This window comes from Elaeis guineensis, chromosome 2 (genome assembly GCF_000442705.2).
Source record: "Elaeis guineensis isolate ETL-2024a chromosome 2, EG11, whole genome shotgun sequence".
Lineage (NCBI taxonomy): Eukaryota > Viridiplantae > Streptophyta > Magnoliopsida > Arecales > Arecaceae > Elaeis > Elaeis guineensis.
This window is the reverse complement of record NC_025994.2, coordinates 112284378-112297755: the sequence shown is the minus strand read 5'-3', so window position 1 is coordinate 112297755 and position 13378 is coordinate 112284378. Positions and strand designations below refer to the sequence as shown.

Here is a 13378-nt window from a genome sequence, read left to right as displayed (position 1 = left end):
CTTGCCACACAAAAAAAGGGGGGCGCAAGTTGAGATGTCTAGAACGATATTAGTTGAAATAGCTAACAATGGGCCCCAAGTATGGATTTTTTTTGAGGATATCGATTATAGAATTAAGTGACACCCAATTAAGTCAAATATAATTGAGGGTGCCAACTAGTGCATGTAGTTAGTAAAGCCATAGGAGGTCAATACTAAAAATATAGATTCTGAATCCCATCCTCATGCAACTCAACTAGTTTTTCTCCCGTGTCCTAGTTTAAAAAACGAAAAAAGGAGTCTTAATGATTCCAATCTGCAAATTTTTGGCTGCTGAAAGTTCTGAATACTCTGCTTGAGTCTTTTGTCTAAGCCCTTTGCAAGGGCACCACATACTTCTTTTAGATTCTTCTTTTTATGGGTTTCCTGTGTACATTTTTTCAAACTCTTGTATTTATTGCAACTCTAGTATATTTGTTCTTAAGCTCAATAAATTTGGTGGTTAATGTTGCTAATGCACATTACTCTTCTTTTGACTGAGAGAGAGAGAGAGAGAAAGTGTGTGTGTGATAAAGCTAGTTTTGATGGTGGAAAAACTTTATGAGAGAACAAAAAGTGATTCATCACTAATATATTAACTTGCATCATGATCAGCACGTTCATTGATGTGGTAACACCAACCGAGCCACATCAACATTGTATAAAATCATAAGTGAATAAGTAGCATTAGGCGCACCACAATCTCCCTCATATTACTAAACAAAGCAATATGCATCTAACCATAGAAAAACCGAATGTGCTCCATAAATACTTAGCTTTGGGTGCAAACTCAGCCTCTGGCAAACCGATTGAGTCGAGTTAGGTCAATTTAGACGTGTCTAACCCAGATGGTCAACCAAGAACAAGAACCAGACAAGTAGCTAGGGACCGCACTTCTAAATATGCATTACATGTCATGTGAGGCCTTCAATTACGTAATCGTGCATGGGAAGCTCATGAGGTCCTTAAAGCAGAACAATACATGTCATCTATGCAACCAACGCACGTCCTCTTTGTTTTTTTATTTTTATTTTTATTTTTTCTTTCATTTTTTTAAGTAAAACGTATAACCAACGCATGTCTTTGGATGCGTGATTCATGGTGGCAAACCCCAACAAGCTCATGCTGCCATGTATCCTGCTAGCATGAATTCATAGTCGAACAACCATCCTACCAATAGATGACCTAATCAATCTCGAGAGCACATGTGATCCTTACTCTGGATACAGATGACTCCATGCAGATGTGTCAAACAGGCAACTGCATGTGGGGTCATCGTCAGCATGCAACGACTCCATACAAATTCATCATTGGATCCCTCACTAATTACTTTAAGATCTATACAAATGGATGGAGTTTGAAGTAAGCTGATAGGTGAACCCACGATGGATTCGAATGAAAAAAGGTAAATTCTTTTTTCGTACAAGAGGTATGGCCCTAATCCTGGCTCTACACCTAGCTCACATGCATGGGATACCAGACTGTATCTTTTATATAAATAATAATTTTTCTTTTTTCGCAATATATATTATTGGATCACATAACTGGTGCTGCGAGATCTGTACAGACAAATGTAAGAGAGAATTTTGAGTCTTTAATTGAGATCCAAATGTGCATGCTATTCATCCTCGAGCCATTGGCGGTGCAACACGAACCCTATCCTTCCCCATGGGCCCACATTGGGCATTAGAAGTAAGTGGGGACCACTCTCCCAATACGCAAGCTGTTCATCCACGAACCATTGGCAATCCAGCATAGGCATTAATTAGGCATGCACCGACCACTTCATGAGGAGGCTAGGCTCAAGGGACGGGTCAAGTCCCAATAGACCAAATGTCCCCAAAAGAGGACCCAAAAGGCTTCTCTAGGACAGAGACCGCGCCTAGCTAGATTCACCACAGTCACAGGGTTGGGTCTCCTCATGGTCCATATGATAGGCGTGTCCGGAACTCCACCCTGTGAACAGTTGTGGCTTACGTTATTGCAGCTGGTGGCGAGTCCGTTCCGACGCCCAGGACCTCTCTTTTCAACTTTCCACGGAGTGGTCACAAAGCCCTGGAGCCAAGGAATAGAAAGTTACCAATAGAGTTGTGGCCACCCTATAAGGAGGGAAAAATGATCTCTTGGGTAGAAGCTTGAGTTGACCATGGAGTGATGGACATGGACTCTTAACGTGGGTGATGTCCAGTCTCATGATGTTGGCAATTGGAGAGGAGACCTCGCATCTCTTAGCTGGTCCGGTGGATATTTCTTTGTAGCAACCTTATTGCTGCGTCCCTGTCTGGTGGGGCGTTAATTAGCTGTAATAGCCGCACAACAAACAGTTGGATGCGCAAACGGATGTAACCTCACAAGAAAGATTTCACGTCATGAGGGCTGCATGGATCCTGTGCATGTTTGCTCATTACACTCGGGGTAGATCTACGCTGTCACTTCTAGAGAGCTGCAAAATTATTATCAGCTACTAAGCTTGACAACTTGTGCATTTGTTTGTTTATATGTGCATGTACATATGTGTGATCATAGTGATAGAAGTATCAGTTGGCTTGGCTCTGCAAAGGAATAGTTTCATTTGTCTATTTCTGTGTTACGATTGATTATAGGAATACCTCAATTTTACATGAGCATAAATCTAAAAAAATATTCATTGTAACAGTGATACCATGTCATATATGTCGCAAATCAATAAGAAACTTTATATTTCACCGATTCTAGTATATTTTATTGATTTCCATGAATGATACCCACACTATCCTCCCATATTTCATTGATTTCCGATTTCTCATTAGTTTGTTGCAAATATGACATGGTATCACCATTCCAACGAATATTTTTTCCGATAATCTCATTTCTATGTCACACTACGAGACACATGGCAATGCATGATCCAAGATTTCTCCTATCAGAATATGTGGTTTCTATTTGGAATAGTTAGGGCTGAGCATTCAAAGCATCCAACCGCTGAGTGGCTAGAAGTAAGGCCTAGTGGAGAAAAAGAAAGAAGCCAATAGGTGGTGACATCATGTTGCCATGTCGCATGAACTGAATCTAGCCGTTTCTATGCTTGCTTCATTAATCTAATCTATACATCCTTCTTGTCTAAATTCTCATTATAAAGATATTTCCGTGGGTAATTTGATAGATAGACTGACAACCAGCTGCAATTCACAGAAAAAAAAAAATTCTAGTTCACGGGTTTTGATCCTCTTTCAGTACTGGAGAGGTCCGGTTCCATCACCTGTCAATCTGTCCATCACTCTAGGATGGATGATGGAACTAATTAGGTCGAACATTTACATCTCTTCTCTTCCCTGTTTGAATGGCTGAAATTTTTTTATAAATGATGATATGGTTAAATATTCTGAAAATGAGAAAAGTTGAATCCAAGTTGCGAAGGAGAAACCTTATAAGAGCTGCTGCAGAAGGGAGTCAGTCCCGGACGTAAAAGAAGGTTAAAAAAGTTCGGAGTCGGACCTTATACAAAGAACTTGTCTTGAAGGCTGGCAATGTACAAAGGCATGGGCCAAGGGCCCTCGGACATAGGATTGATTCACTGTACCGAAAACAGCTCCTCAGAGGTTAATGCCAACGATCTGGAGGAAGTCCTGTGATAGTGCGTTTATGAACATTCGTAGTTTCGTCCGCATCGTTTTAACTTCCAACTTTGACCCGCAACGACCCTATTAATCTGATTGCTCTTCTTATGGCCCACTTGTTCCCGGGTGTGGGCGATTCCATGTGCATGATGGTAATATTTCTAGTTCTCCTTGCGATGTACGGCTTCCATACTTGTGAAATGTATCAGCAACTCAGTATTACTTGTACTTGCACGTGACAATTATCAGATGGCTCTTTGATCCGACCTCGTATTGATGAAAATCTTCTCCAACTTCCGCAAAAGTATAGAAAAATGATGCATAAATTGCTATCTTTTCAACTTGCATCTGTTTGCAGAAAGGCTAATATTGTTATTAATTGAATGGCTTCTTATGTGGCAAATTGTATAGAATATATTTTATAGTTTTTCTCAACTAAATCGAGATTCAGTTCTTTAGTATTTTATCTTCTGATTCCTATGGATGCATTTATCATCTAATTATTTACCACCAAAAACAATCTTATTTGAACTTTTTTTCTCAGAAAAAAAAAAAAAGCTTTTGCCGAGATCTCTGCTCGATTTCGGAAGCTGAACCTTTGCTACCAACTAAACTTGTGACAACGGTCCCCACCGTACCAAACTATAGCTCCAATGTCCATCAAGCTCAAGCAAACAAATGCAAAAGGCCGAGAAACAGCAGTGCTTTTGGAAGCTACCATGGAGCTTGAACTTCTTTTCTTAACAAACCATATCTATTGGAAAGGGAAAAGGCGCTTCACATACAAGACTTCGTATGAAAGGATGAGGGGAGAGCACGAGGAAACGAAAAGAAGGGGTCATTCAAACAAAAGGAGCAAGAAACGAAAAACCTTTTCCGTTTTCTATCTTTGGTTAACACTTGCTTGGGTGACCCTGCCAGCCTGTTCTTGACCATGCTAACAGCCCAAAAGAGGAAAGCCAGCAAAGCATCAAAAGATGTCACCAATGACCTCTCCGTAACCCACCCACCACTACTTCTCAAACTGGCCAAGCCTGTTGTCAGCCAGCCTTGATTTATAGGCAGCCTTCTTGTACTCGCCCCATGTGAACTCCCTGTAGAGGCTCTGCTCCCCCTCCCCCATCAGCTGCGTCAAGGGTGCTATCTTCTCTGTTTGGGGTGGCCCTCCAAAGTATATCATAGATACCCTGGATTTCATACCGTTGGCCAGAACTCTGTGCTTCACACTCTTGAACCTCCCATTTGTCATAACCTGTGAACACCACCACCGCCCAAAAAACCATCAGACATACATGTACAAAACCTCAAGTAGGAGGACTGTAAGGAACTAAAATTATAACGAATCACTGTTCTAAACCACCTTATGAATTGTAAAATTTAAAAAATAAGATGTTTTCTCCTTTAGTTGATTCCAGTTGCCAAAGACACCAGAAGCTTTGAAACAGAGTAGCTTTCAAACAGAGACAACATGTTTTCTTTGTCTCTTTTATTTTTTTTTTTTTCCTAACATGATATGTTAGTTCTCTTTCAAGCGTCTTGTTTGTTTAAGCCAGGCATGCAAAGATAAGCGGAAGATTGGAATGGGAAACTTACCTGCAGGGAATCGCCGACATTGATGAAGAAGGACTCCTGGTCTGGAGGGACTGAGACCCAGCTCCCATCCCTCAGGGCAATCTGAAGCCCTTGGGTGTCGTTGGATCTCAAGATTGAGATGATCTGTGGATCGGTGTGCTCCCCAAACCCAGTCAAGCTGCAGCTGAGCCCTTGAAGGAGAGGGCAAGGAGGGTAATGATTAAGCCTAAATATTTCATCACTCTTTTCATCTATCACAAGCTTACTGAATGCATTCCTTGGTTCAATCTTCAGCTCTTCAGCCATCAACTCCAGTACCTCAGAAGCCAGCTTCCTCACTGCTGATATGTATTCATTCAAAGCAGAGCTGCAACCAACAGAAGAGCAATACAAAACAATGATCAGAGATAAAGCGAGCAAAGAAGAACAGAGCTGCAAGGACAAAATACTGAATCATCTCATCGTTCTCACCGGAACGAGCTTGCCGATGGTTCTCGAAGAAAGGCCATTGATGTGTAAGAGAAGGGCTTGGAGGTGACGCCAAAAAGGAGGTACTCCACCCAGCCGACATCGCCATTAGGCCCGATCCTCTTGTTCCCATAACCAAATGGGTTGGGAGGACCAGACCTCTCCTTCTCCACCTGAGGGAGGGAGAAGAATTTGACAGCCTCCTTCTCCAAGTCTACCATGAGATCAATGGGAATCCCATGGTTGATGACTTTGAAGAAGCCAAAGTCTTGGCAGGCCTTGACGATGGCTGCTGCCGAGCCCGGCTCCCCAAGGTTGATGACGGGGACGCCGGAGAAGTAAGCGCCAGGCTTTGGAGGCCTGACAAGGGATATTTGGTCTAGTGGGTTGGCTACAACCACCATGGCTTAGGGAAAAGAAAGCAGAACAGAGGACTTTTGGGAATGGAATTAGTTGATCAAAGGGGGAGGAGAGGAGGGCTTCCAAGGAGATGCATGACAAGGGGGCTTCGTGGGCTATATATATATTAATTGAAAGGCTAAAGGCAGAGGTTGCATGGGACAGGGATAGAAGTAGCCTACGGCAATCCAGTGGGCGAATTAACTATTGATCGTTTCTGTATTTAATTTCCTCTGCGAGTGTTAATTCACTTCCCAATTATCATCCAAGTTTAAAATCAGAGATAAAATTTTTATAATCGAACGATCATAAAAAAAAATTATCATCTATCACGTGTATATATTAAAATATTTATAAAAAAAAAATTATATGATATTTATCTAAACTGTTCAAATATCTCTAAGATTTATCCATTCTTCTTTTCTTAATATTTGAACGTGAGTGCATAAACGCATGCTTACATACGTGCGGTAATTTATTTCTTAATAGATATTTTCGAAGCATGTACAATCATAATTTTTTTCATGATCGATCTGATTATAGAAGTTTTATCTCAAAACTAAAGTGAGATCCGATTCATTTGAGGAGTGCGGTGGTTTAGAATATGAAATTTTTATTTTACCCTCTCTTCAAATAGAAATAAGGGCGCATATAGTTTTTCATTGAGGACATGATTGGCTAGAAAGAGTTTGATCGATTTCATAAAAAAATGAAGATGTTCTAATATCTCCAAATCTAATCTCTACTTTTTTTTCATATTTAAATTTCGTTTTGATTTCGCTTACGAATCAAATACGCTAAGAGATATATGGCTATTCCAATTTTCATTCTAATTCCAATTCTAATTATAAACCAAATACATCTTTGACTACAAGCTACATAACTTAGGGATGGCTTTCTTCTGATATGATAAAGCTCGCCGCCTAAAATAAAAAATAGATTAGCACATGATAATTTGGTGAAGTCTTGCTATTTCTAGTACAAGTGCTCATGTTGGTGTCTAATTGGATCTTTTAACTAAATATAATAAGAACTGAATTTTGCTGCACCCAAATTGAATCTTTGGGCTAGTCAGGTTTCACCTTTGAAGCCAAAGTTTCTAGCAATTTGTAAGATACCGCAGAAGGAAAGAAAGGAGAGATTGAATCTCTATAGAAGGAAGTAATTCGATGTTTCTCCTAACTACAAGCAATGACTATAAACAAGGGAATAAGAATAACTGATGTAACTTTTCTAATATTTCCTGCCATTAGTTTATTTTCCTCCTATATGGATGACCATCTGAGCACATTAGTACATCGTAGCTTCACGCAATTTCCTACCATGGGTGGTGGATCTAGTACAAGATTCCTTTCACCTTCTAGAGCGTAAGAACAGGTCATTGTCACGTTAAAGCGGATGGCAAGAATAACCTTGGCTATTTAAGCCCAGAACAATGGTATACTCATTTAGCTCTAATGGAATTGTGGTTATTATAATAACATGTGAGGTGGCCTTCATAATTCATGCCCTGGTCTACCACTTGGAATTCCGGTGCGTTATTGCGCTGCCTGTGCTTTCTTTTACGGAGACTATAAGACGCAACATCTACCATGGTCTTCAGTGGACCCCTGTACCACCAGGGTGTTCAGGTGTACCAGCATACACCCAAACACCTAAATCTCCAATACATCACCACCACCTAAGCAGAACCATTTTTTTGACGCCAGTCCTTGCTTACTTGGCAGCTAATAATTGGCCCTGAACTGATTTTGTTGTGTGGCACAATCATATAAACTTAAAATGGGGCTGACCAGAAATGACATGATCTTTAATATATTATATTATTGGGTAATAAAAGAATCACTAATATAAAAAGAAGGTAGGAGGCAGGACTAGATTTATTCCTTCAAAACTCCTCGTGTTTCCAAATTTCTTATATATATATTTGAAATGCCTTTTTACGGTCATCAGAAGTCAGCATCAAAAGTGTTATTGTAGAAGGCATGGGTCAATAAAGAAGGGAGACGAGTTATTCCTGTTTGACCCGGGATCCTTTCCGGGCTCCACATGCTGGGTAGGTCGTGCCTGATCCTATCCGGGGGGAAGCTTCCTTTTTTTGGCACGTGCAATAGAGAATGCACGTGGTCTCGTCTCCTAGGCTTGTGATGAACGCAAAATTCAAAAAGTGTTGAATGTGAAGCATAGAAGGTTACAACTTAGATGATCCATGCCCAATATGAATAGAACAGGGGGTGCATATCTCCAATGCGAAAAAAAAGATTTTTTTTTTTTTGTGCAAATATTACTTCAAAAATCATACAATTAAATAAATAAATAAATAAATTTTAAATATTTTAAAATTTATGCAGGATGTAATCCAATGCTCAATATTGCGAAAGGATCATTTTTCGGCACAAAAATTACAATTCAAACCATATGAATTATACTACATGAGAGGTTACTGTATAACACACACACACATATATATATATATATATATATATATATATATATATATATATATATATATATATATATATATATAGAGAGAGAGAGAGAGAGAGAGAGAGAGAGAGGGGGGGGGGGGGGGGGAGGGTAGCTCCATATGGCTGGATAATTTTATATGAGTGGGTGGTTTTACTCTTTTGTAAAAATGACCACCAATAATTAACCACTGGTGCAATTAAAGATGAGGTCTATTTTACTTGGCTGGTCAGCGAAGGGATGATACATCATCAAGTCATGCTAACCATCATGGTGGCATCGTGGCCTCTATATGATAAGGTGCCATATTTGAGCGCCCATGAGGTCTCGTCAACATTTAATGTGAGTATGACGGTGCATTTATCACAAATCAATGCGGTTTCCTCAATCAAGAAAAGGCTTACCTAAATTTCGAATCGTACGTCTAATTTAATAGTGTGGGTTCTACTTTCCAACTAAAAATTAACTCATCAATCTTAATCAAATAAAAAAAATTGGCTCATCATAAATATCATTATCTTTTTATATATTTTTAAATTATAATAGACAATAAATGATACATGCATTTAAGCTCATCAACAATTTCTTTATAGTTGATAAGGATAATAGACTTTGTAACAATGTCATTAATATTAAGAAAATAAATATGTACATAAGTATTAGGCTACTAAAATAATGTTTATGCTTTGATGATAATTTTAAATCATAAGAAAAGAGAAACTCGTGGTTAAAATATTATCATCAAACTAAAAATTATGATGATCTTATGTGCTAAGAATTATAATTTATGCTCTTGTGGACCTAGAATACCAAAGAATTTTTTTTATAACTTAAAGCATCTTTAGGCTAGATAAGCAAGGATTGATTAATTAACATGCTAATGCACATAAGAGATTAAAAAAAAGAGGTGAAAGGAAAATATATAAAAAGAAAAAGATGAAAAAAATTAAATAGTATTAAACATATTTTTCTAACAAAAATGAGAGAAGCCTTCTTTTTTTTTTTTTAAACTTTGATGGCAAACTTTATTAGAATAAGAACACTCTATCAAATACTTAGACATCTTTACCAAAAAAAAGAAAAAAAAAAACCTGGACATCAAATTATATGGGCATACATACTCTATTTATAATATTTTCATCTATTTTGTGATTCATTACTTTTTCTCGATGTTCCCACCACCATTGTCATTGTCTTTGTATCTAAAGCAAGTATTCTCTTGTCAAACCATACAGTCAGGCCAAATGAATGGATCGATATAAATTGAAGCATCTCAAAGGGATTATATAATAATGTGATAGATGCTGCATCTACCCACAAGTATACTTTCAATTCTACGCAGGTCCCACGCTGGTTTGCTTTAGGGAACCAACAGAATTGATCCATACATACCAAAACGTGTATGAATGTATCATTATATATATTTCACTAGCGTTCATCCAGCAACTCTATATAACATAGTGTTATCTTGTTTGTTCGAAAAGGGCACCTACAAGTCACCAAAAGCATAAGGCAGGCTAACAGCACATTGTATATGACATGGCACGCATCTAGGTTTTATTTTAGAACGAATGCATGTGATGTTATCCTTTGAAGATAATGCATGGTTAAGCATTAGTTAAATAGAGGGAGGGACAGTGAGTCAGAAGAGAGAATTTAAAAAAGGCCAAATCGTATTAAAAAAATAGAACTTGCTCATCATAGAATTTTTGTTATCATTTTTTTTTTTTCAGAGGAGAGGTCCCACACGTGCGACCAAATCCGGTAGAAGAACTGTGGGCCTTGCGGAAATCCAGCGAGTAGTCAATCGAAGTACCGCTACACCCATCATCCAAACACCCAGCACTGTCGTCTTCCCCACTCCCCAATCTCCAAGCCCACCAACCCGCTCATTAATTCCGACGATGCAATACCCTCAGATGCCACTGATTGGAGGGAAGAGAGAGAAGCGGCCACGAACACGTAGCCAGTGGGCTACGTTGCCACGTGGATCGCAGTACAAGAGAAATGGCGCGACGTGGCTAGCTTCCATTCCTGGCGTTCGCTGTCGGCACACAGAACAAGAAACTGCCGGCTTTTGTGTACTATTGTCATTGTTGGTGCGATGGAGACGGGCCAGCGACGGAATTTGCGAGCCGCTTTCAATGCGTGTGAGAATAGCTTTTCTTTTTGTTTCCTCTCCTCTCCGTTTCCTTGATGAAGAAAGGACACCACTATTATACCGGTGGGAGTGACAAATGGATATTATAAAATTGTAGATATATGTTTGCTTTCATTTTTCTCGCACTTGAGTGCAGGCCTCTTCTTTCTTTTGCCTCCTCCCTGAAAGAAGATGTAGTAAAACATCAACGAAAGATGTTAAAATAATTGATGGGAAGAAGATTATGTATAATAATCGGAGAGAGAGAGTAACGCAGGCTAGAAATATTTTTTTATTTAGAAAATAAAATTGAGAGGAGGACATCCCGACATGATTATATTTTTTATTTAATCAAAGATCTGATACCCAACGTGATTCGAATCTGGATTATTTGTATGGAAGTTAAGATCCATTTTGTCAGTCCATTCTTTCAATGGTACGGGTTAGGAATACTTAATCTCATGATTTTTTTTTTGATCCCAAATCTTTTACAATAAATTTCATAATTGAAGGTGCCAAAGGATGTATAAGCATGGTCAAACATTATGAAAACTGAACTGAGACCATAGATGCCTAGGACTCTATTTTGAGCCAATGTAAAATAACCTTGCACTAGGAATTTTTCCAACATATTTTGGACCAACACAAAACATTATCCATTCAGACCATAGTAGACTCTCAAACTATTGTCCTGTAGAGAGAGAGAGCTACAGCACATGTGAAGAGCTATTAAAGTGAGAAGAAGAGTACATTATTATATCCTTTGGTATGACTGATGTGCTAGTTGCAGTTATAAAGATTATGGGCCAATTCTTGAAACTACCCATTCCAAGGCTAAATTATTCTCAACGAGGCATTCGAAGGCGAGGCCCCCTCGATAGCTAGGCAAGAAGCCACTATTTATTTCAACTAGATTCTTAGCCTTTTAGTTTAATTTAACAATTAATTTCAAAATTATTGTCTTAAGGATTATTTTTATTGTATAGCTTGCTTAGGTCTTTTGCTAGATGACTTTGAAGCTTGGGCTAGGCCCTCCGATCTAATTTAAGAAAACTACTTGGAGCTTTATGTTGGTGGTCCACGTGAACAAGAGATGGATGGTTTGATTTCATTAACTTAAGAATCTTTATTTTGTACACAAATTGATAATGACTAGCTAAAGTTTTTTAATGGTGATGGTCAATTTTCTGAGTAGGTTAGTGCTAGATTGGATGTAATGCATGTACGAAAAGGTTGGATAATCATGCTCTAATTGTAATTTAAAAAATTATATTATCTATATTGACTAATAGATGAACTTTTACTTTATTCTCTTACTTCTTTATATTGAAAAAATGCACTCAACTTGGAAGAAAAGGATGTATTCATACTTGGTGTATTCACAGAGGTGATATTTATTCTAAATTGAATTTGAGATCTAGAATTTGTATAGTAATAATAGTGACAAAAATAGAATAGGAGCAAGTGAAAAGAAACCATTAAATACGAAAAGCATGAAACTTAAGAATGAAAATATTAATAATAAAATTTTATTTGTTTTTATTTTTTTACTTTCTTATTGGACGAAATTTCTCTAGGATGGAAGAAAGCTTAATTAATTTTTTTTTGACGGGCATTAAGTAAAAAATTAGAATGTACTATTATATATGTGGCCCATTCTATTTTTCACATAATTATTATCTGTACTAGGGGTCACGAAGAATTCTTATCCCAGTCATGTCTGACACGTTTTACAACGTGGAATCGTTTGAAAATCGCAATATGCAGAATGCTAGATACCTCAACCAGCCCTACTAGGTTCATTGTCACCAACTTTCCGATGAGATGGTAAATTTTTTATTTTATAAATACTATTTCAGCTGTGCGAATCTTATTACTCTTTCTAAGCATACTCTAATAACGATACCCAACCAATCCACACACTTAGCTGTCAACAAAAAAAGAGTCTTATGAGATTACTAGCACATTTGATATATGTCAAATCACGAGATAAAATTAGATACTTGTTTCACCTTGGTTGTCCGGACATTATAATCTTAAGGATAAGAAGTGTTCAACCAACTATATATTTTATCAAGCAGGAATCTGTCCAATGAATTGAGAAGACATGCTAGTGGATAATCAATTTTTTTTTCACAAAAGCATTATTGACAGGTAAATGACTAGACATGGTAATCATGGAAAGTTTTTTGATGAAATGGGAGGATGTACCATCCTTATATTGATAATTAGAGAATATTTACAGAGTCGATCAAGCCGAGAAAGTTTGAACCCATCCAACGCTAAAGCTAAAACCGACTGCAGGTTTTACAGGCTTTTGACGGTAAGTTTACAGACTTGCTGTACCCGATTTTGCAGAGAAGATTTCAGACCAGTGCTGTAATCATGGAAAGTTGACATCATGAATTTGGCATGCAAATCATGTGATCTTGTTCGAGGGACACTTCCATGTTTGGATTCTTGACATGGTATAAAAGAATATTGTAGTCTAAAATCATAAATGTTAAACATATATCAACGAGGTTTCTTATTGTCTTAGTCATTCTGTTCAATGTTTATAAGGGATTTCCGAGCCATCAAACCACCACTTATTGATATACTACCGTCACAATGTGTTAATCTTAATTAACATACTTGGCCATTAGATCAAAATCTCAACTCACCTAAGCCTTAATCCTAAATAGGCCATCCAATCAACAATATAGCATTTTGTACATGA

The 13378-nt window shown here is 38.0% G+C and overlaps 1 protein-coding gene across 1 annotated transcript; it reads right to left on the bottom strand.

Annotated features, from left to right (window-relative positions):
* Positions 1-4435: 4435 nt before the first annotated feature.
* LOC105043827 (gibberellin 2-beta-dioxygenase 3) lies at positions 4436-6147 on the bottom strand. The gene is made up of 3 exons (XM_010921546.4): positions 5658-6147; positions 5208-5553; positions 4436-4866 (listed from the first exon to the last, which is right to left on the bottom strand). Exons 1-3 carry the CDS (start codon positions 6056-6058, stop codon positions 4627-4629), a joined length of 987 nt encoding a protein of 328 aa, XP_010919848.1. The 5' UTR covers positions 6059-6147; the 3' UTR covers positions 4436-4626.
* Between the last annotated feature and the right edge of the window lie 7231 nt (positions 6148-13378).

Coding starts and splice junctions, on each gene's coding strand:
- LOC105043827 (XM_010921546.4), bottom strand. CDS start 6,058: ATGGTGGTTGTAGCCAACCCACTAGACCAAATATCCCTTGTCAGGCCT. Junction 5,554..5,657: donor CCATCGGCAAGCTCGTTCCG/GTGAGAACGATG, acceptor TGTTGGTTGCAG/CTCTGCTTTGAATGAATACA. Junction 4,867..5,207: donor ATGTCGGCGATTCCCTGCAG/GTAAGTTTCCCA, acceptor TGGTGTTCACAG/GTTATGACAAATGGGAGGTT.